Source organism: Lactuca serriola, chromosome 3 (genome assembly GCF_051521515.1).
Source record: "Lactuca serriola cultivar US96UC23 chromosome 3, Lser_US96UC23_V15, whole genome shotgun sequence".
In the NCBI taxonomy this organism is placed as follows: Eukaryota; Viridiplantae; Streptophyta; class Magnoliopsida; order Asterales; family Asteraceae; genus Lactuca; species Lactuca serriola.
Window position 1 is genome coordinate 55,458,856 of NC_136410.1, and position 24,241 is coordinate 55,483,096.

Sequence of the window (24,241 nt, forward strand, 5' to 3'; positions counted from 1 at the left end):
CTCCTTGTCTTTCATACATAATGCCTAGGGCTAACCCTTGGGTCTTCCTACGTCACATAAACCAAATGGCACGACATTGGTACCTTCGACCCATATAGACAGTGAGGAGAGACTCACCTTGAATACAAAAGCTCCCCATAAGAAATCCTTAGCTGCTGCCCCACCGACTTTACGAGCTATCAATACCAGAACTATATAAAATCTTAGTTAATAGGCCAAAACCCTCAAGTTTGGCCCAAGGTCAAACTTCGTCAAAAGTCAACGATTAACGAAAGTCAAAGTCAACAAATCAAACTTCAGGCTGAGTACGCCCAACGTACTCAGCTCGTACACATGGCGTACTTACCAACCAGAATCAGGACCCCATATGAGTACGTGTAGTGTACTCGAAGGTACGTCCAACGTACCCGACCAAATGACACTTTTCCATTAAGTGCTTATTCTCTTAAGTCCTTTCATCCAACAATCAGATCTAGTCCCACAAAATCATTCTAAGTCATAAAGTTTCCACCTTTATGACTTTCCATGTCTAGAAAAAGGTCTGAAAGCTAGAACCTTAACTTATTAATCCATTAAGACATCATGATACTCTAATGGAAGGTATAGAAGGATCAAGATTACATTTTTATGGATCCTAAAAGCTCCCTAATGGATAAAGTTTCCAACTTTATCTATTAGAATGGTCCAAAACACCAAGATCTAGCCTTTAAGCATCAAATGGGACCAAAAGTGCATATTTTTCAACTTAATCCATTAAGTCTAAGTCTCTAACATTTAGATCTAAATCACAATGATGTTTAGATAGATAAAGTTTCCAACTTTATCCATAACATGGTAGTAGAAGATAAATGGCGAAATATTGCACACTATATCCCAACGGAGCCCAGACACGTTCACTTTTAACCAGGAACAACATATTATTTGCATCGCGTTGTTGACATTCAGGAAGCAAATAAACACAGACAACTTCGAAAAGACTTGGCGGATTATATCTTATATGGTAACAATAACGATAATGAATATCGTTGTATTTTTTTGTAATTTGGATGTTATTTCTTTTTTGTTTTTGGATGTTTTGTGTAATTTAATCTGTATGTTAATTTTAATCCTTAAAAATTATTATATGTTATTTATAATTTTTAAACATTATGTTTGATTTATTATGTTATATTTAAAAAATATTTGTCTAAATTAAAAAAATAAAAAATAAATTATAAAATGGAAAAAAAGTTAGTGTCATAACAAGATACAATATGGTGATCGTTTCCTCACTTGGTGTTATAACATTAATAATGTGGTATGTGATGTGACACCAAAATGGTGTTATATCTAGTTGCACACTATCCGATCCGATAGTGCTCTTAAACGTTGATCAAGTCATACCTAATCCTCTTAGAATCCTGATATATCGGCTAAAATCAATCGATTCTGCCCCATCTTGAATCCCAAATATTTCGGCTCCCGTCTCCTTCACAAACTCTCTCATTTTATTCTCTCAAAAAACGAAAGCTGCCGACCCTATCATCTCCCTCATCAGTTAATGCAACCACCACCAGCACTCTCCTCATTCTTGGCGCATGGATTTATGTTAAATAACTTGGCTTGCCCTGATTTCATTATCTGCCCCCTCTTCACATCGCCCCTGCTTCCGACAATTGCATCTCTGGTTCTATCCTCCTCTTTTAATGCTTTGCTGAAGGCAGGGCGAGTGGCTATTTTTGGCATATCATTATGTGACTGCAAACCACAATGTTGTTTATCACGATGCTCTGTATCTCAAACCCTAAGCCGCAATTTATCGTCGGCACTATCACCCCCTTACCACTTCTCTCTAACATAGACATTCGTCGATCATTCACCACTATCTTTACAACACCGTATCGACTGCACCATCAGGGTCTCTTTCCCTCTTACAGCCGCCTTCAATTACATGCAAAAGCCTTCTCATACCATTCGCCATTTCGGATTCCTAACGTCACCACCACCGTATCCATCACTTCTATTCCTCTCTGCCATCAACGTCTTCGCCTCTGATTTTCTTCACAACCACCGCTCACACTGCGCCATCAACACAATAAGTTGGGTTCAACATGATCCGGATGCATTTCAAGAAATGGCGACGGTTTGAATCCATTCAATACCTATTATATGAATGGGTTTCAAATTTTGCCATTTATGGTATGTGCTTCTATTTAGATCTATTAATAGGCATCGTATATGTTTGTTGGAATGTCTCAAAGAATCTTTAACACAAGTTCACTCCTCTCACCTCTTAACCTGGTCTCAAGTTTGCTTTTCTTTTCTTTAAATCTTTTGAATCAAATGTGTTTTTGTTGTTTCTTGGTAGTGTTATTGAATTTTTGCTATCATATTTTCTTTTTATTTGTCATTTTAAAAAATAAAATTCAGACCCTAAATGATTTATTTTTGTAGATTTGTAATGTTGGAACATAATCGACATTTATGTGTGTATTAAATATTAGGGAAAGCTACCTGTCATCAGTGTTAGATAAGTGATTAGAAGGAATTTCTTGCAGGTTATACCATTTATTAATGCTTTACTTTATGCACCATTTTTTCTGCACTTACATTTTAAATGAAATTCTTGCAGGCTATGGAGGAACTTGGATTGATATTTGATAGGGTTACATATTCAAGGTTAAGCACTTAAGCCAAGTGAATATGATTGCTTAAGGTCAAAATTTTTGTTGCTTACAATCAAATTTTATATAATTAAATTTTTAGGAAAAATATGTTTAGTTTTATTTATTTTACTTTGTATGCAGGGGTATGACACTTGGTATTATTGATTTGGGGATATGATGATGATTCAGGTAGGGATTCAACAATGACATTAGTACAAAATGGAGACACCATCTGGGTTACTATGAAGATCAAGCTTGAGTTAAGCCATGCTGCCAACTATAACATTAACATGGTTGTCAAGTTACTTGAGCCTATTAAGGAACAGTACCACACCATCTCTTATGATGATTTCTATCAGGTAAGGCTTTCTTTCATCTCCTTTTTTGCAATTAATTTTTTTTTGTGTTTGACATAATCTTGTGATTTAGTTGGCTTTTGTTGTTGCTGTAGAATTTATTGTATGACCTGATGTCCCCTTCAATCCATTAAGAGAGTTTACTCTTATTTACATGAATCTAGTAACAGATATTGATTTATTTCAATTCATCTTCTATACGTAACATTATATTGGTCCAAGATGATCCTCATCTGAGCAGGGCTAACCATTTGGAGCAAAATGAAAAAATAACAACTTTGAGCAACCTAAAATAAAGAGCCTTATCCTTTAAGGCCCCCGCTTCTTGAATTCACTAATATAATGCAGAAAGTAAGGTAATCAATTCAAGCATGTGAAATTACTAATATACCCCTGCATCAAACGGTTGTTAAAATATACTATTTTTATATTCTATTGAACGTAAGAAAATATTTATTTCGCTTGATGGAATGAAATTGACCCTTCTTGAAGGAATGATATTCTTTCCATTCTATTAATTTTCATTTCTTATGCAAGTAAAAGTGTGATGTGCTTACATGAAACCCCCTCAGGACTAATTGGCTTTCTACTTTTTTGTCATTGGTCGATGATACTTTATCCTTTTTGTATAATTTGGTAACATTTTGTCATGACAGTAGTAGATACAAATAAAAAAGTATGCTATAACTTAGTAGATTTTATGAATATGGTATGAATTTGTTTTTTTTTTTAAATTGTAGAAAGAAGAGATAAAATGCTCTAAGATAACATGTAAAGTACGTGGTTGTGATGAATCAACTAAAGGATAAAACTTTCTTGCACTTTGCCCTTTTTTAAGCCTTTTCATAAAGAAAGTAAAGTGTGTTGCAATTTTTTTTAAATTCATTTACGCTTATTTTTTTTCCAGTTAAATGCAAGAAATAGTTTTTCTTTATTTTTTAAATTATATTGCTATTTTTTTTTATTGTAGATGCAGGATACGGATCTGAGATATTTTATTTTATTAATCGATTTGACATACTTTTGTGGGTCTGTTAAAATTTGACCTTGGTGAAGTTGACCTTGAAATATAAGGCATTTAGGATGCATCTATTGTAAGTACATGTTTCTTTGATGGCAACATTTGTCAATTTTTGGTCGTTAGATCAAAAGTTTCACTTTTTTTTTTTTTTTTTTTTTTGAATTTTCACTATATTACTATTGCAAAATATAGGAATAATCTTTCCATTTTTTTTATTTAAACTGATTAAGATCAATAATTATATGCATGAGTTTTTAAAATTATATGAAATGATTTTTTAAAATCATATGAAATGAGCTTTTGAAATTATGAATTGCATGAGTTAGCAACATACTTCATTTTATTTGTTTATTATAGCATCATACTCTTATGGATTGGAATACAATTACTTCGTCATAACAAATTTGAGGCCTCTAGGTTAGCCCCGTCTTTAATTGTGAATGATGCATAAATTACAAAGTATTGTCACCTACTCACTATCGATAATGGTGCTCCTTCAAGGCATCAATCTGATCTGATGTTTTTTATGCATAATTATGTTGGTTATTAATAATTCTTTTTTTAAATAAAATTTTGATCTATTTATATGTTTATAACAATGGTTGCTAAATTGAGAATTATTGTAACGTCCCAAAATTTAAGACTAAAAATTTCTTTTAATAAAACATTACTTTAAGCAAATTCATCCTTTCAAAACATAAACAGAGTATTAGTTTCCAAAATACATGTTTGTTATCAGAGTAAACATTCCCAGACTGACTAATCTGTGGTGTGTGCCATGCGATCACCCTGAGCCCTTCTCTCCGCTACCAGAAGTACCTGAAACCAAAACTGAAAACAGTAAGCACGAAGCTTAGTGAGTTACCTAGCCTACCACATACCATGCATAACCACATACTGCACATACTGGGCCACGCCCGCTATCCTGGGCCTCGCCCCCTACCTCGGGCCTCGTCCGCTACAACAACCCCGCCTCTCCAGGCCCCACCTGGCTTCGAGCCCCGTTCGGATACAGATATGTTTCACTTAGGCCTCGCCTGTCACAGGGTCTCGCCCACTAACATATAATAGCACATAAACATATCACATCACATCACATAAGCTAAACAAATACTAACGTATCTTGTCCAAAGGCTTCGCCTATCTCTGGGCCCCGCCCTTGTCCTGCTACTGATGAGTTATGGAACCCCGTCCATACTCCTGCTGATAGTGAGCTACGGGCCCAACCCACCCTCACTCTTTCCCTAACTTGGGCCTCGCCCCTATCTGTTGCTACTGAGATGTGGAACACCATCCACACTCTGCTATTGGTGAGATACGGGACCTCGCCCACACTCACCTCCCTACCAGACACATACAAGTATCACACAGACAACAAGTATAAACTATCACATAAACCATTCATTGGGCACCCGCCCTCTATCATTGGACCTCGTCTCGAATATCATACTAGCATACTGTGCCTAGGGCTAACCCTCGGGTCTTCTACTCATCAATACATGGGCCGACATTGTGGCCGTGGACCCATTCGTACAAAGGGAAACTCACCTGCACTGGCTGAACTGACTGATGAACCCACTAGCTGCTGCCCGACAACTCTCTGAACTCCTGCTCCACTCGCTCCCCGAGCTACCAATATCAATGCAACATTGAGTCTAACCGACCCCCGAAAGACAATCAAGTCAACTCTGGTCAAGGTCAAAGTCCTGGTCAAAGTCAACCTTCCAGGTCAACCTTACTCGCCGAGTTCATATGTTCAGAGTCATTCTATTCGCGACTCGACTCGTCGAGTCAGTCCATGACTCGCCGAGTCTACCGATTACCGAGTCCTGACCTGTCCAACTCACCGAGTCTCCATTCGACTCACTGATTCGAGTCTCAACTTGAAGGGTTTGGGGTTTCGCGACCTGACTCGCCGAGTCCAAGAACAGACTTGCCGAGTCCAAGACAACCTTCAACAGACTCGCAGATTTGTTCATCCAACTCGCCGAGTTTCTGCCCAACTTCATCTGACTCGACGAGCTGTTCATCCCACTCGTCGAGTTCCTCCTCATCTTCTTGTTACTCGCCGAGTCCGCTCAAAGGACTCGCCGAGTCCATTCAGATCTCTATACATGCAGAGGACTTTTGAGTCATGTATGGACTCTAAACTGTAGATCTACCCTTCTCAAGCCTATTCCTCACGTAAAGTTGCAAACTTTACGTGTAGAGAAGGAGATCTAGGCAAAATACACCATAAACTAGGGTTTAAGGCAAAGAGGCTCCATAACCAACTCAAGGGCTGAAACGTTATGCTTTCCAAGACCAAAATATACTTAGATCTGAAGTAGCAACTCCAGATCCGACTTCTAACTCAAATGGATCACTACTCATGGCTAAAAGCCCCAAAACTCACAACCAAAATAGATCTAAAGGAAGGGAAACGACTTAATACCTTCAGATGTTCAGAAATATCTTCCCAATCCCAGATCTATAGCCCCCTCCTTGCACCTTCAAGATCCTTCTTCCTTCTCCAAGCTTTAATGCACTCCTCAAGACAACAATTGACTCAATCAATGGATATGACGGCTAGAGTTTGGCATTTTGGGTTAAAGAGGCAGTAAAGGAACCCTAGGGAAGAGAATGAGGCGCTTAAATAGGCCCCAAGTCCCGAATTTAGGGTTTTCCTCGAACGGACCTGACTCGCCGAGTCTCCTTGGCCAACTCGCCGAGTCGGTCACTTACTCCTCGACCCGGATCCCGCTTGGACTCGCCGAGTTCCTCCTTGGACTCGCCGAGTCCCCCCCTTAAAGTTAGGGTTTTCTTTCCTTTCTTGGCCTTCAAAACTTTGGGCGTTACAATTATTTGCCAGGATATTACACAAGAAAACAAATAAACGATCATTGTTTCAACAAGTTGCAAAGGATTAATACTTTTAAGAACAACATGGTTATACAATTTTTTCAGTGTATACTTCGTAATATGTAATTAAAAAATAATGGCCTTTTTTTGACAATTATTTGGCAGGATTTTACTCCTTTGTGATCTCATATGGTAGAGTTCTAACGAGTTTTATTCCAAAGAGGTGGTTTCAAGTTCTCACAGGTTTGAGTTCTTACTGGTTTGTTTTTTTAGTTATTGCATTTCTTTCTTGCTGTTCCAGTGAGTTTGCTATAGATTTTTGATTTATTTTTCTTGAAAATATGATTTTTATACAAGTTGAGATGTTGATGTTGATTTGCAAATATATCTAGATTCTGGTGAAGGCTATAAATCGCATAGGATTAACAAGGTTCGTTGCTGTTTCGGGATATCTACCTTGCTACTGATAAATCATCTTGGTTGGAGTTGCATACCGCCTCTTCTGATTAATTTTGTGGTGTGATGCTTCAAATGTTATTGGGTTTTGTATCTTATTCTAACAAAGTTTCTTGCCATTTATGTTTCTTACAAATTACTACTGAGAAATCATCTAGAATGGAGTTTGTTTGCTGCTTCTTTGGCAGAAAAATATGATTTTGTTATTTGTTGTATCTATGTCTAAAGTTGAAAATTTTATTTATTTTTTGGTTAGTTTGTTAGATAATAAAAATACGGAGTCAAAATCGTGGTTGTTTGCTTTTTTATTTGAAAATGTTAATTATATACAATAGGTTACTCATATTTTTCTTAGTGGTTCTCCTTCGGTTCAACAATTACATATTGATATTGAAATCTTAAATATATATTGTTATTTTATTAGATATCATGCTGGGTAACAATATAATAAACATCTCCAAAATGTTATTCCTATTTTAAACCAATCTTGCATTTGGTTATTTTGTTTTCATAGAACATTACCTACTTTACAATTAACAAATAGGGCTTTGATAAATCCACTTCTATTTTTTTATCCGTCCACTTAATATGTTTTATACCCTTTTAAACCACCGTCACAAAACAATCAATGACTCCTTAATATAGTTTCTCTCCCCATTTTAATTTTGTAACCTATTTTTTATTTGATTTGTATACTAGGAATCCATGCCCCTATTTTTTTGACCCAACCTTTAATTTTTAATTTTTACGTATTTTTAGTTTTTGTATTATTTTAATTTTGATTATATATACATATATATATTAAAATTAAAAAAATAAATGAAAAAAAAACATGTAGACGTGATAACAACACCACACCAACATATATCCGAATCATGTAAAAATCATATATATTTTATATATCTTATCTATCCTAATAAATAAAAATAATTTTGCCACATGTCTTTCTTTTATTTAATTGGCCACATGTAATTTTGTCATAATTTTAAGATATATTTATTTTCAACTTGTCATTTATTTCATTTTTCATTTCCAATATATCATTAATTTAGCTTCTATAAATTAAACCAACCATAATGACTATGTATGTAACTTATGATGGTAATGCGGTAATAAAATAACGGTCACAGACTGTAATTTTAAATAACATTTCTCTAATCTCTGTCCATTATTTTATTTGTGAGCATGATGCTTGCTTAGATATACTAGAACTGTAAACAAATCGGACGAACGTGAACGAGACTTCTATTTGTGTATGGTTCTTCATTTAGTTGGTAATGGTCATTTATCTTTTTTCATATCTAGATGTTTTTTTTTCATTTTTTTATTTAAAATTTTAATTAATTTCGTTATTTATTTAGATTATATATATATATTTATATATATATATAATACAAATCAAATTAATCTAAAAAAATAAGGTAAAAATAAAAAATTAAAGGTTGGGTCAAAAAATAAGGTCATGGGTTTCGAAGTATACAAATCAAATAAAAAAATAGGTTAGAAAATTAAAATGGGGAGAGAAACCATGTTAACGTATTACTCCGTTTTTCTGTGACAAGTGGTTTAAAAAGGGTATAAAAGGAAAATTACAAACATATTAAGTGGATGGATAAAAAATGAAAGTGAATTTATCAGTGCCCTAACAAATATGATCACTTCACAATTACCAATATAATTAATATTTGAATAAAAATGTTAAAAGTTGTACGATACAATTGTTTTTTTTTTTTTAATATTTTGATAATTAACAACAAAATGCAAATAAATTTCTAGACGTGTGTTCTGAAACCGTCCTCGGACTGAAATAATCGATAACCGAAAGCGATGGATTTGGAGAATCATGATACCCCTACCCGGTTCTAATTACTAACCGAAAATAAAAAGAATAATAGATTTGGGAGAATTGAGAACCACACCAAATAAAAAGTTTCTGTTTCGATTCCTATTAGATTTTTTGGTATAAAAGTTCATTTGTAGACATGTATATTAAGGAATTATACACTAATGAAACATTTCCCCTACAACTACTAACATCAAAGTTGGATTCTATTGTCTTCGACATGTATTTTCTTTTGAACATAATATTTTTGTAAACGAAACATATTGCTGAAAGAAATTATGCGTCCCCGCAGCTTTGCGCGGGTCCACCACTAGTGTGTGTGTATATATATATATATATATATATATATATATATATATATATATATATATATATATTAATGACTTGAAGACTAAGCAACGTGTGTCTATCGCCTAATAAATACCTTTACAAATTTCCATAGTTGTAGGCATGCGAAAGCAAAGAAAAACAATTATTGCTCTAAAATAACTTATATTCTTTTCACAAATAACAAATTAACGATGATCAACTTGCCACAAAATGTCAATGACTCCTATCTACAACAATACAATGTTTGGTGTGAATATAAACACAAAAGATAAAGAAAATCACCTTCAAGATGATGAGCTCTTCGATTATGAGGAATTGTTGCCTGCCTGTGAACTCCCATTGGAGGGTGATTCCATGAAGAAAATAATAGGCTCCGGGTTATCAACAAATAATGTGAAAGATTTGGGTATCGGAGGCATGTTCACAGCCAAAACCCCTTCAAGCATCTGTTCCACGAGGCTCATTGATGGTCTACTCTCTTCCTCATATTGGATACACCAACATGCAATTTTGCAAACTTTTGTGACTTCTTCAACACTAGCTTTCCCGTTTAACCTACTGTCTAGCAAGCTCAGGATATCACCTCCCCCATTAAGAACATCGGCAACCAAACTAGGGAAGAATGTACTCCTTGAATCTTCACAAGGCACTGTATTTCGCTTGCCATAAACTAATTCAAAAAGCATCTTTCCATAGCTATAAACATCTGCTTTAGCTGTGACAGCCACCCCTGATAACCATTCTGGTGCTAGATATCCTCGTGTCCCTCTTATAGTCGTCAAAACCCTACTAAATTCTCGACCAACAAGCTTTGCCAGACCAAAATCTGCAATTTTCGGACAGAATTCAGCATCTAAAAGAATATTTTCTGGCTTTATGTCACAATGAATGATACAGTCTCTGCACTTCTCATGAAGATAAACCAAGCCTCTTGCAATTCCAAGTGCAATCTGATACCTGGTTTCCCAGTTTAGAACTTGTTTTCCATGGAAAAGATGGGTGTCCAGAGAGCTATTTGCCATGTAATCATACACTAACAGCTTATTGTTACCTTGTGCACAAAACCCACGAAGGCGTACAAGATTAACGTGTTGGATAGTACCGATTGTGCTGACTTCACTCCTGAACTGCTTCTCTCCTTGGCTGATGCTTTCAAGCTTTTTCACTGCCACAATCGACGAATCTAGCAGTACCCCTTTGAAAACGGAACCAAAACCACCTTCTCCCAATTTGTCCGAGAAATTTTTGGTGGCTATTTGCAAATCTTTGTAGACAAACGCCACCAGCAAACCCTCCATTGTCGTCTTTCCCACCGATAATGATACCCTCTTTTTTCTATAGATTAAAACCAAAACTACAACCAAGAAAAGAACCACACCTCCCACCACCCCAACAACAACAATCAGATTATTACTCTTCTTAGGACGAGGAAGATCCTTAGAAGCAACTTTAATGTAGATTGTATTCCCACTACCATCGTCTTCTGAGAGGTTCAACAGATTTCCATCCCAAACTAAACATTGAGCAGCGACAAAAGAGTAAGCATTACACAAGCAATCATTCAAACAGGTGGTACGACATTCTCCAGCACTCCCAACTGCTACAGAGTTATTTGGAGGCAGATTCTTGACTCTAATCTTGAGAAAATCTTGCTTTTCCATGTTTCTCCCACACTGCAAATCGGTTTTTCTCACACATCCACTGGAGAAATCACTCTGATTCCAATCACTCTCTGATCTAGGATTGAAGCCAGTCAAGCAATTACAAAAAGGTGATCCAGACTGCCTGCAAATCCCAAAAGACCCACATAATGCGTAGACCTCACACTGCGTTTTAGGTTCAAACCAAATTAAATTCAACTCTTTATTATTTTCCGACCATGCTAATTGCTGAATTGTACCAGAAACATCTAATATAAATAAAGATATAATGGAAGGATCATACACAGAATAAATGAAGTAACTCTCGTTAACATTTTCATGGTAGCTGTATATGTAATTGTAATCCAACCTTGTTTCCGGTACTAAATAAAATGCTTCCCCATCCCAAGCCCCACTTGTCCAATATTGTTGGAAGCCATTCCACTTGCTTACATACTCTTTACCTGGTGGATGAAGCTCCACTGAGAATAGTCCTACAGCAGGATCTTCGTTGCTTCTCCATGATCTAATAATCTGACTCTGTTTTGTTCTATTATCATAACCAAGTTTAGCACCAGGCAACCAAGTATGAGTTGGGTGGTCAAAACTTTGCCAAAAAGGTTCAATTGAATTTGAACCGGAGTCTCTCAAGACTAAGTTACCATTATCAAGAATAACAGCTGTTGCAGAGTTCAAAGTGGTGGTGGTGGTGGTTGTGACATTTGTGGACCAAATCTGGGACTTGGACTCATTCAAGAGCACCAAATTACCATCAATGGTTTTTAGTTCTGAACGAAATCTATCAGAGATGGGTGTTTCTCTGTTTGCCACCCAAACTATGGAAAGAGGATTGGATTTGAGCTTCTTATACCAAATGCCAATGTAATAGTTGGAAGTGTTACCTGCTTTAAAGAAACCCAGCTCGAATTGTTCACCTTCAGATATGATTGTATGGTCTCCAGACAGAGACTGGTTTGCAGATATGGTGTTGGCTCCAGATGAGAGAGTTATGGTCAGAGAGAAACACAGGAGGACCAGAAACCTCCCCGGATTTCTTTCTTTGAAGAAGCACATGACTTGTACAGAATTTGAGAGATGAGAGATATTAAATCATATGCACAAACATATTACCAGTATTACTTGGGGTTTATACATCTGGCATTTAAGCCCTGACTAAGGTGAAGTTCTTAGGGGTCAAAGAAGACTGGTTCCGAGTCAACAAAGTAGTACTTGCTAAACCCACTTAGAATAATAATATTACAAGTGGGTCAATTTAAATTGATATAACTCTTTCATTCCGTCACATGTTTGAAAGTCATATCTACTCCCTTCAACGGTTTAACCACAGATTTAGAAACAAAGTCAATTTCTAGATGTCGAACTTCACATCATTGTCTTCCTCGTCATAAGCTTTCCAAATATCAAATTTGCTCAATTCTTTTAACAGTTTTAAAATAATTTTTTGTTATTTTAAATCTTTCTAATGAAAAGAAAATATTAATAGACAATAATACCCTTGTAGGAATACTTTGATGTTACTACAAACACATACCCTGTCACAACTTCGCCGTAATCAACTCACGTTTTCCTCAAAACTTCATCGCCACGATATTTTACCCTAACCTTTCACTTTTTCATTAATAGGAGATGATCACCTCTCAATGTACTAATAATAGTACTGTATGAAGCATGAAAAAGAGAAAGAGGCACGGTGTATTCTTCTTGCGCAAGGGACCTAACCGCACCATCGTAGTGACACCTCACCTCACCATGGTGTTTGGTACTGGTACACCGCACAATCTTAGCAACTAAGAACCACTTGTATTTGTGCGTTTCCTTTCGTGTGTGTGTGTGTGTGTGCTCAGTTGAGTATTTCCCAATTGTATGTGAATGAAACAAATCCACATTTTGACCTGGTGGATTATCAATGTACATATAGGTAGAGGTTGGTGTGAAGGGGCATATCAATGTGTTATAAGTCGATAACCTTCAAGTTCAAACGTTAAGCAAAATATTATGATAATAATTCAAGCGAAATAAATAACTATTTGCATACCCAATAACAATGTAAAACATTAAATAATTGTTAAATGTGACTTGAGCATTAAAGCCCCGAATGCGTTGGAGCTTTTGGTAACACATTGGAGCATTTGGCCAATTGCGCTGAAGCATTACCAAATATGCTACAGAAAAATGCATCGGAGGCAGACTAACGGGCTGGAACATGGAGCTTTTCCAAATGCATTGTGCGGCATGGTCAAATGTGCTCAGAACTTGGAGGATGCACCAAAGCTATGGAGATTGCGCTCCCAGATGCGTGCCAGAACTTTCCAAATGCGTCGCCTAGGTAAATGGCAGGAGGTCATGCACATTCTCTCAAGGTTGAAGATTCTAGAAGCAATTACATGATCTTACGATTGGTTGACATTCATTTGGACCTAAAAATGGATGGGCATAACCCATTAGGATTTGATGTCTGATTCTCAGTCTATAAATAAGTGCGAATGCTAACTAAGATTTAATTGAGTGGTCTTTTGTCAGTCTCGATAGTACCACAGTACTGTTTATCTATTTTAGAATACTCGTTCCTGCCATGTGGATGTAGGTCATATTGACAGAACCACGTTAAATATAGTAGCTTTATGTGGGTGTTCAATATTTCTCGTTTATTCCTAACAAGTGGTATTAGAGCCACAATTTGATATGTTGATTATAGAGATGTCTCACAAATTCGAATGATTTCAATCAATGGAATGTGGGGATGTGGGAACTATTAAATAGGGTTGCACGACGGCTTTGGAATTTTTTGAAAAAGTAATCTTTCAGACCTTCGTCAAAGAAAATGACCACCATTCATGCAATTTACTTTAAGATAGTAGAAGATATGAAAAACATTAAACAACAATTTGCCTCGAATATTAACTCCAATAGGAGCAAATATAATCAAATCCAACAAGCTAAGTAACAATATAATCACTTTCCCATTAAACAAATCCAAAGCCTCAAGAGCATGAACTCCATACCTTTACATCTAGTATTCAAAACTGAACTAAACAGACCTCTCAAACCACCATCCATGTCAAATGCCTATATCCAGCCCACCTAGCAGCAACACGTATACCAATGGCTAATGCTGCACACAATAAAGGAACAGGAACCCTTCTGTCCCCTGTTGTCGTAGCAACACCTTCACTTTCTTCTATTTCAGGCTGATTCTTTGAGTACTGAAACACAGACAAACCCAAAAAGCCACCCATCACCACCACTCTAACCCATGGCTCTCCTACACCTGCTAACACTGCTGCAACGGGCAATACAGAGGAGACATAATCTCTCTTTTTGATAAAACGAGAATAAGAAAATAACCCAAAAAGAATAGTCCAAAAAGGAAGGTCTCCAATCATTCCTTTCACAGCAAAGTAGCCGATGAGGCCAGAAACTGTTAACAAATGCCATTGGTTGTCTACTGAAGTTGGAGATGCAACTTCACTGATGGCAAGTATGATTGAAGTCAACATGATTACTGTTGAAAGCTCGGGAATGGGAGTGTATGCTACTATTTGAGAGTAGAATGCTCGAAGGGTGTAAAAGGTAGTTTCAATGGCTCTAATTATTGAAGTGATTGGATCGCCTATGAAATGGAATATGAGAGCTAATAATAGCTTTGAAAGGTTTCCAAGAAATTGAAGTATAGATGTTGCAGCTCTTTTCCAGTTGTAAAGTTCCCATATGACTGTTCTCCACGCATAGATGAGGAAACCCAGTGCTGATTTGGTTGAATAAAACAAAAGGTAGAAATGTCAGCTTCTATCATGATTCACGAACACTATTTGAGCTTGAAATCGAGATTAAGTTCTAAACACCAAAAATGCATATTCAACTTCACTAAATAGACACGTAAAAACATCCATAGAAAGTATGTACAGATTAAGAAAATGTAAAATTACCTATAAAATAAGGCCATCTAATAGGAGGATCGGGAACTTCTTTGGTCAAGTATCTAAACCTTTCAGGCATCGTGCTCTCTCCTCGCGCTTGTATTTCGGCTTCATTATTAACATCTTTTGACGTAGAACTCTCTACCTGTTCTCCTTCTCCATCACTGGATGTTGATTTTACAACAAACCCTAGATTTTTTCTACCAAATGAAAAAATTCCCAATTTCTTCTTAGCAGGGAGCGCTGTAGAAGAATTACGTGATTGGATAGACTTTGATGTCGTTCTTGGAAGTGGAATCGAATGCCGAGAAAGTTTGGGAGATGGGTATGTAGAGGTAAGTGTTGAAACCATCGCCATCGGAAGTTTTAGGGTTTAGAAAGAGGCTTTAGCCATGCTTATCCCCTGTCTGAATGAGAATTTGGAAAAAGAGAAACATTCAGCACAAGCATCCAGAATTTTGTCAAGATCCGCCTAACAGTCCGATGAGCCGACTCGGACAACTTAGTTTTTTGTTTGATTTCACCCCTCTCTAAAAATTTGTCAATTTTGGTGTCCCACATTTGAAGCTACTCACTCACAACGTCAATGTTACTAGATGGACCAAAGGTTTGAGCTTCTTTTTTGCATTATCGCCTCCAATTAGACGAGGTGACACTCCCTATGGGTTCGCGTTGTTGAGGTTAAAGCCGATATGACTATCAGAAGATTGACTATGGTTTGTCTCAGATGATTTGTTTTATCTTGAAATTTGCACCTGTAAATTTGTCTGTCAATTTAAGACAAAGCCATTTTGTTTTTTTTGTGCATAACTAGTCAAAAAGACTCATTTGGAAAAGGTCTGTTGTATCTTGCTTGGTAAATGGCACGAACATTTGCAATAATGTCCGTTTCATTGACACCACTTTGCGGATTGCGGACGGTATTCATGTAAATGTCATTATACTCCATGACATTTTTGCTAGCCGTCCTCTATTCAGAATAAATTTGCTCATATGAGCAATACATTTTTCTCATCGGATTAAAAAGCTTTTCCACACTCTTATCTTGAAAGTTTTGCGATCTTGGTTTTGCCTCTCGTAGAATCTTATGATATGTCAAACTATGCTTCAGCTAACACATTCTCTTATATGGCGGTCCAACTTTGTCGTGGGGCCCTTCAATTTCCTCTTTGTTGTGGCATGGGCTCCTTTTCCGATTTCGGCTTGTGAAATGGGCCCATCGTCGGAAGAATCGGTATCTTCATCAAGTAGGGGTCGTGGTTGGGTTTGGAAATTTTGTTAAAGAAGGACATTGGGTTTCGGAAACCATCTCAAACGGGTTAAATGCGGGGTTGGTTAGGGTGGTGTTTTGGGGTTGGAAAGTAGTTTGGGTTTGAAAAAGGTTTTGTTGTGAAATAGGTATGTACCGAGGATATTGATACATAATTGGAACCATTCCCACAAAATGGTAATTTACGAGAGAGTAAAGAGGTTGATCGTATGAGGGTTTATAAGGTATTGGTGATGTAGGGTTTAGTGAAGGATTTGGTGAAGGCATGTTGTCGGATTTTGAGGATTTTTTTTCTTTCTTCTTAGGGTTGCATGATGAAACTGGAAGTAAAGAGATTATGAGAGAAAATGAGATTATATGTAATAAAATGTTGGTGTTGAGTGTGTATTTATAGTGGTTCTAAGAAAATTTTAAGTTTGTTTGTTTTTTTTTTTAAAGACAAAATTGCAATAATGGTCCCTATGGTATGTCGAAAATTGCCACTTTGGGCCAAACAGGTTTGGACTAGCACCAATGGTCCAAACGTTTCCATTTTATTGCGAGTTTGGTCCATTTTGGTTAAATTTTTTCTAAAATGATGATTTTGCCCTTTGTATTTATTTTTTTCATTTTTTTATTACAGAGATAAAAAAAAATTACCATCTCTCACTCACACACACAAATTCTCTCTCTCTCTCTCTCTCTCTCTCTCTCTCTTGTTTGTTGATTACCACTGGCCAAAGAAGAAGACATCGGTGGCTGCCACCGACCTAGGCTGCCCCTCCGTCTCCTTCTGGTCAGGTAGCACCACCCAAATACCCGCTTCGATCGTTGTTGCCCTCCCTTTGAACCACGACAGCCGGCGACGAGAGAAAGGAGATTAAGATTCGAAGTAAGGGTTTCTTGGCGGCTAGGGTTTTTAGATGGGCTGTCCTTTATCTCCGATGACGACTTCAACTCTGTAAATCCTACATGGAAGAACACGATAACAAACCCGACTCAGTCTGTCCCTCTTTCTAAGTCCGTTCTTAACAGGTCTCCCCATTTCTCAGATCTACATACACTCCAGATGTGACTGACGAAGGAGACGTTCTTAACAGGTCTCCCTCTTTCTAAGTCCGTTCTTAACAGGCCAGAGAAACCCTTTCTCTTTACGGAGGTTTGCTGGTGGCGGCGACGACTTCCTCTCCCTAGATTTTCAGATCTGTTGTGGCGTTTGTGTATGTGTGTGTGTTTAATATCGTTGGTCTTTTTCGAGTTTGTGGGTGTGTCAAATCGAACCCAGATGTCTCAGGTTTGTAGCGACGCCGGATCTGGATCTATGGATCTGTCGTCCTCCCTAGCTTTTCAGATATGTTGTGGTGATGGATTTTGCCAAAATATCGATGTTGGTGGTGGTGTTGAACCGGTGGCGATGGTTGGCGATGGCTGCCGGAAAATCTGACTGGTGTTGGTGGTTACCGGAAAATCCGACAGTTGTTGGTGTTTGCCGGAAAATATGGCTGCTGTTTGAACTCAAACGATGGAGATGGTAGAAGGGGAAGAGGTTGTAGAGAGAGAGAGAGAGCATTTTTTTTCTTTTTTTTCTTTTCTTTTTTGATTTTTGTAACAAAAAAATTGAAAAAACAAAATATAAAGGGCAAAATCGTCATTTAAAACCAAAATAGACCAAACTCGCAACAAAATGAAACTTTTTGGACCATTAGTGCTAGTCCAAACCTGTTTGGCCTAAAATGACAATTTTCGACATACCACAGGGACCATTCTTGCAATTTTGTCTTTTTTAAATAATGAGAATCTTATTATTATCATTATTGTTATTTAAAAATGGTCAAATGCTCTTTTTTTTGGTCAAAAAGACATTTACTCATCTCTCTCTTCACGCTACACCATTGGCGAACTCATCTTGGCGCACACTAGGGTTGGTGTTGGCAAGTGTGGCACATCCGAGACGAGCTACACTTAATGCAGTCTTAGGATCCAAAGAAAATTGTAAACATTTGCGAGTAAATCTCTATTCCACACACGTATAGGGATTTTGAAGTGTCAAATTGGGTTACAATTTTATGTTTAATAATGAGAAAAAAATATTTATGCTAAATATTCTAAAATATTTTTGCCAATCAAGAATAACCACACTTACTAATAATATATGCATCTTAAAAAGCCTAACAATATCTTTTCCTTGTATGCTTTCTTCTGATATGATCATATGAAATCAAACCCTCAAACTCGACCATTAAAATTGATAACCAAAATTTACCAAAAACAAAGCCAGTTTTTAAGTCCAAATAATGCAAATCGACAACAAGCATATGACACAGTAAAGAGTTACATTACATATGAATTTGATGTGTTAATCGACAACAATCATCTGACAAAATCATCAATGAGACCTAATAATAGATTTAAGTTGCCAAATCCAAGAGTACATCATTCCTAACGCACAGTAAAATGAGATAATCATAAGGGGTAAAAACGGAAATCTATCACCAAGAATCAAAGGATGAAGAAACTGTCCCCATATCTCCACAACCACAAACCCAACCATATAACTCTTTTCTATCCATCCACTAACAACACCACCATCTTTTTTCTCGGAAAATGTAGAAGAAAACCCAAACCACATTATAGCAACATATAAAAGAAGCAAGATCACTTTTACAGGATATTCTTGAGCTTCATAGAGAAGAGGAAACAACGAGTATATAGAAACTGCAAAGAAAAACATGTCACATTAATGGCGTTCAATAATTAATATGCAAATAAAATCATGAATACCTATAGATAACATGAAGTAATGTCGTGCATCCTGAATGCTTTCTACTGCAACAACTGCAAGTGGAATCAAAAAATGAAGAGAAGCCTTTTCATGAACATGCCACCCAAACAAAAACCCACATGTGTACGCGTATGCAACCCATCTAACAATCTTTTTAGGGTCAGGATTCCTCCAAATCTTAACAACACAAGGTAAAATAGCAAGAAGAACAACACCAAATGTTACCAAAGGAGTAACTGTAGGTAATATTGCAAAAGGAGAAGAATCTCCAACTAACCCACCAGTGAACGAAGCAGTTGGTGTTTTGATATAAAACCCTAATTTTGTAAACACAAAAGCAAGAAGCTTATCTGAGAGTATATAGAACACCCAAAAATTTGGAGCCCAGTATGCATGGCATAATCCCCTACCAAAAGGAAACATACGTTTCAAAACATCTTGTATTTGTCCATGACATGCAAATGGTCCATAAGCTGTTACAAAAACAGCAATCACTACTACTCCCATTGTTATCAACTTACTGAAACCCCTCAAAAAGCCTCCGCGACAGTAGTGTCGCAAAATATACACAAAATAAACGGGCCCAGCAACTGCAAATAAATGTTTGAAACATAGCAGAATCGCGAAAATGAAACCACCAGTTAAGTCATGCCCATTTTGAAGTGCACCTAAAGAGGCCATTAAAAGCCCTAGAAGAAACCCATTGTATTGGAAATGGATGTGGTCAACAATCAATAACCCAGGTGATGAAATGACTGAAATCCAGATCAAGAAACGTTTCTTTGAGTTCAAGTTTTTGGTTAATTTGTAAATGGAATAGATTAAGATTGAATCGGAGGCGATTACTGTGAGTCTTTGGAAGATGATGACTGAAGGGGATTTGTAGTTTAGGCCATTGTAGAGGTCTGTGATTGTGGGGTCCACAAGGGACGCAAAATGGGAAAGGAGATACTCGAAGTAAGCAAAGAATGGAGGGTAATCGAGCGTCCATGGGCTTGTTTCATCTGTGTACCATTGAGATAATGGTAGGGTGTGGGTGAGGGCTAGCCAGTTACGGTGGACTTCAAAATCAGTGCTGTGATAGGCTGGGATGAGGAGAAGTTTGAAGAATGTGGAAATGAGGGAGAACCAGAGGAGATCTTTGATTATGGTATTTGTAGGTTCATGTGGATTTTGGAGATGGGTTTGTTTTTCTTTTGATTGTTGTGGTTTTTTCTGCTTTGTGGGTTTCATGGCTTCTCTATTGAGGTTTTCTGCAGTTGGGTTTAATTTAGCTGCATTGCACTCCACATCATTGATAAACTGAAGCAGACCTGGAATAAACTATACTGCAGAAAAAGGTCTCATAGTGAATTTGATCTTTCCATGTTATTGCCAAAATTCAAATTGCACAATCAACATTGAGGGCCTGTAAACCTGATCACTTCAATCAGCTGACAAAATAAAAGACCAAAAATTAACAATGAGAGCCTGATACACATATACAAATCCAGCAACAAGTAAACAAACAAAACGAATAGTGAAAACACAGAGGAATTAGAATATACAGTAATTAACAGAGTGTGTCTTGTATGAAAGTCGTTGAGTAGGATAAGAAATAATAATGTTACAACATTGCGAAGAAAATCAGTTCAAATAATATGCTATTATCATGACCATTTTACATTGTAATAGCCAACAACAAAGAGAAAAACAAAATTAGGTTAAACTTACTTGACAGGGGGAGAGGTGAGCGTGATCCAATTAGTGCATGCTGCGGGGAAACCGAAGTGTTCAAGAACGAGAGTCCGACACAAAGAGTCACAGAGATCGACGACGAGAAATCTGTGCGTGTGAGAGAGAGAGAGAGAGAGAGAGAGAGAGAGAGAGAGAGATGGAAGAGACGATCGCAACTGGACTTCGAGTCAAGAGAAGCGAAACTCAAGTCCAAGAGGGCCTGTTATCCTTTCTTAAAATTGGGCTAACATCATATATAGATTTAAGCCTTGTTGCCGAGTTCTTAAACTTAAAAGGAGAGAAATGAGAGGATACGGAGAGAAAGTGAGGGGTGTTGAAGGAAAATCGTGTTCCCGAGTTCCATTAATGGAAGGAAAATGAGGGTAGGGGAAGGATTTTGGAGTCATATTTTCCTTCCAAATTTTCCTCCCAAATTGGGCGGATTTGGAAAGAAAGTGAGGGGAAGAAAAATTTTATGTTTTATTTTCTTTTTCCTCCTAACTCGGGAACACAAAAACTTAAAATTTTCCTTTCATTTCCTTTCATTTCCTTCGAACTCGGGAACACGGAATAATGAATATTTTCCTTTACCTCCCTTTCTTTCCGTCAAAATTCCTTTTCTTTTAATTAATTTACAAAAAAACTCGGGAACAAGGCGTTATTGAATTTTTACCGAAAAATGGTGTACCTAATTTTGTTTAGAGAAATTGTCTTTTTGTAGCAAGAATATGACTTATCTTATCAATTCGTTATAATTAACTTTTTAGTTTGTTTAAATTTGGATGATTTTTTTTACATATCTAGATAACAAACTTGTTAGAAGTGTTTATATATGACCATTATGACATATTGTAACAGGTTACATTCGGTTATAATGGTCATATGTGAACATTTTTAATAAGTTCGTTACCTAGATGTCTAAAAAAAAGTTACCCAAATATGAACAACGAAAACGTAATTATCCCTGATAAGTCAATTTTCATTTTTATTGAGGTAGTCGATCATAATGTTTGTAATCTTAATGAATTCAGTTAAATTTCCTTAAAACAATATTTATGATCATTTAAATTGGTCACGACATGTTGGGAGCCGTTTTTGATAACATAATTATCATATATATATATATATATATATATATATATATATATATATATATATATATATATATATATATATATATACACACACACACACACACACATAGAGAGAGAGAGAGAGAGAGAGAGTTAAGTTCAAATAAGAATAATAAATAAAATGAAACCATGAAAACACTAGTTTTATGTTATTATTCTGCTATGAATTTAATATGTGTAGTATAGTAGTAATTATAATGTGAATATTAACATATAAGTTTTCATACATTTATTTTTACATTATTATTCTACTATAAAACTCATATACGTGTAATAATTTAATAATTTTTAATGTGAATATTAATGTTTGGTTGTTTATATATGTTCTTGACGTGCACAAAAGTACCTACTTGTTTTAAATTTATAACTTAACTAACTTAACTAAATTATGCACCTATAGGCAGTGGACCTAGTCGAATAATAGAATAGCTTGGGTAATTCGGATGTCGAACACAAGGAACGAAATTCAATTAATTAATATAACTACTTCTAATTAAACTAAGAGACAACTTAAAGTAGGGGGTTACTGATTTTGCAAGATCATAAGAACTTAATTCAAATTACTATTAACTAAACAATTTAACAAACAAAGAAAAAGAAGTTACTTCAAGATTTAAAAAGTACTTCTGCTTAGATCCGATTTCACCTTCTCATATGATTGATTTCTAGTCGATAGAATATATTGATTACCAATTCGTTAGCTAGCTATTATCATCAAATATCTAGACTTATTAATTTATGAATTACCATGCAATGATCAAACACAAGTTAAACACCAAATCGATAATGAACACAAATTGGATTATAAATTATAGTAGTTACATTCTTATGATCAAGTTAAATAACCAATCACAAATTAATATTAATTATGTTCTCTAACACAGTTAAAGTTACTAGCTTTAATAACTTTATATAAGATGCGATTAATCCTAACTCTAAATATTTAATGATAAAAAACAATTAGGTGACAAATTCATGCAATTAGAATTATCAGCTATCACGCAAAATCTGATTTATAAGCAATATAAGTTATAACTAAAACATGCTAGGGTTTTAATTATCAAACACAAGTAAAATCAACATAAAACATCCAATAATTGAAATCAACACAATAAGATCAAGTTCATCTTCACCAAACTGAAGTATAAGGTTTTTAGCCTCTCATAGTTGTTGGATTAGGTGTCTAAGTCCATTACTATAATTGGTATAAACTTGAATTAATAGTAGCAATGTTCTTTTGGGTTGCCTTCAAACCTGGAAAGTGAATAGGATAACTGTTAGAGAGAGAAGAATGATTTATTAATTTATTACTTGGTTAATAAATTAATTAGAAATCTAAATAAATGATTTATTAATGTATTATAGAAATAATATATAAATTATAAATCATAATGTTAGTTAATATTTAATCAGAAATTAATTTAGAATTAATTTTGGGATTAAAAGAATTAATTGAAACTGTAGGGACTAAATGTGACAATGTTCAATAGTTGAGCATTGATCATTTTAGAACCTCCCTAAAGGGGGGGGGGGGGGGGGGGGGGGAACGAATTCTAGGGTGTTCTTAGGGTTTCCTTGGGTTCTAAGGGTGCATTGGATGCTTTAGGGAAGAAGTTAAGGGATTAGAGTTATCTTGGATATACCTGCCTAATCCAATACCTTCCTAACACCTATATAAACCCTACACCATATGGAATTTTGGCTATGCACTCTTAGAAAAGGCTTAGAGCTGAAATTCTTCTTCCCTTCTCTCTCTCTCTCTCTCTCTCTCTCTATATATATATATATATATATATATATATATATATATATATATATATATATATATATATATATATATATAGTAATCCTTGGTTGCTTGAGTTTGTTTGTGAGCCATTAGAGGCACGATACTTGTGGCGCTTGCTACCGAAGGTCTTTCAAGCAAGGTTTTTAGATTGTTATTACAATATAACAATCAAGGTATGTATTTTAATCTTTATCATGAATTTCAATTATAATACATAGAACCTAGGGTTTCTTCTTTTGTGTTCAAGTTTGCATGTTCAATTAGAGAAAACTTAGATTCAATCAATTTAGGGTTGCATGCACACATAGGAATATATGTTTTGCTCAAAATTCATCAATAGTAGCAGAAAAACACAGACAATCCATGAAAATTAGACTAAAAATGAGTATATTTAACAAAACGAATGGATCGAGGTAGAATTCTTTTAAATCTTCTTCATCTCTTGAGCTCCAACTGATTCTCGATCTTCTTCTGAGTTTCCAGAGGTTTTTAGTCACAATTC

At 35.9% G+C, this 24,241-nt stretch overlaps 2 protein-coding genes, 1 long non-coding RNA gene and 1 pseudogene across 4 annotated transcripts; 1 reads left to right on the forward strand and 3 right to left on the reverse strand.

Moving 5' to 3' along the window:
* The first annotated feature begins 1,412 nt into the window (after positions 1–1,412).
* On the forward strand, positions 1,413–7,534 carry LOC145092311 (uncharacterized). Of its 2 annotated transcripts, XR_013702486.1 has the most exons (6): positions 1,413–2,178; positions 2,484–2,537; positions 2,612–2,695; positions 2,787–3,004; positions 7,029–7,106; positions 7,256–7,534. It is a non-coding gene; the product is annotated as an uncharacterized LOC145092311 (long non-coding RNA). The 2 variants fall into 2 exon arrangements; XR_013702485.1 differs by lacking the exon at positions 2,484–2,537 and having other exon boundaries at positions 1,416–2,178.
* A 2,035-nt stretch (positions 7,535–9,569) lies between these two features.
* On the reverse strand, positions 9,570–12,587 carry LOC145092312 (G-type lectin S-receptor-like serine/threonine-protein kinase At2g19130 pseudogene; annotated as a pseudogene).
* Positions 12,588–14,017: 1,430 nt separating this feature from the next.
* EMB1923 (embryo defective 1923) lies at positions 14,018–15,557 on the reverse strand. Its single transcript, XM_079030237.1, has 2 exons — positions 15,080–15,557; positions 14,018–14,898 (listed from the first exon to the last, which is right to left on the reverse strand). The coding sequence occupies exons 1-2, from the start codon at positions 15,426–15,428 to the stop codon at positions 14,195–14,197; spliced, it is 1,053 nt and encodes a 350-aa protein (XP_078886363.1). The 5' UTR covers positions 15,429–15,557; the 3' UTR covers positions 14,018–14,194.
* A 3,078-nt stretch (positions 15,558–18,635) lies between these two features.
* LOC145092314 (ALG6, ALG8 glycosyltransferase family) lies at positions 18,636–21,049 on the reverse strand. Its single transcript, XM_079030238.1, has 3 exons — positions 20,815–21,049; positions 19,101–20,534; positions 18,636–19,034 (listed from the first exon to the last, which is right to left on the reverse strand). The coding sequence occupies exons 2-3, from the start codon at positions 20,332–20,334 to the stop codon at positions 18,706–18,708; spliced, it is 1,563 nt and encodes a 520-aa protein (XP_078886364.1). The 5' UTR covers positions 20,335–20,534; positions 20,815–21,049; the 3' UTR covers positions 18,636–18,705.
* Between the last annotated feature and the right edge of the window lie 3,192 nt (positions 21,050–24,241).

Bases quoted from the DNA above. Each gene is read 5' to 3' on its own strand.
- EMB1923 (XM_079030237.1), bottom strand. From the start codon at position 15,428: ATGGCGATGGTTTCAACACTTACCTCTACATACCCATCTCCCAAACTT. The intron at 14,899-15,079 runs GTAATTTTACAT...CAACCAAATCAG, and splicing joins TAGATGGCCTTATTTTATAG to CACTGGGTTTCCTCATCTAT.
- LOC145092314 (XM_079030238.1), bottom strand. From the start codon at position 20,334: ATGAAACCCACAAAGCAGAAAAAACCACAACAATCAAAAGAAAAACAA. The intron at 19,035-19,100 runs GTATTCATGATT...TTTTCTTTGCAG, and splicing joins TTACTTCATGTTATCTATAG to TTTCTATATACTCGTTGTTT.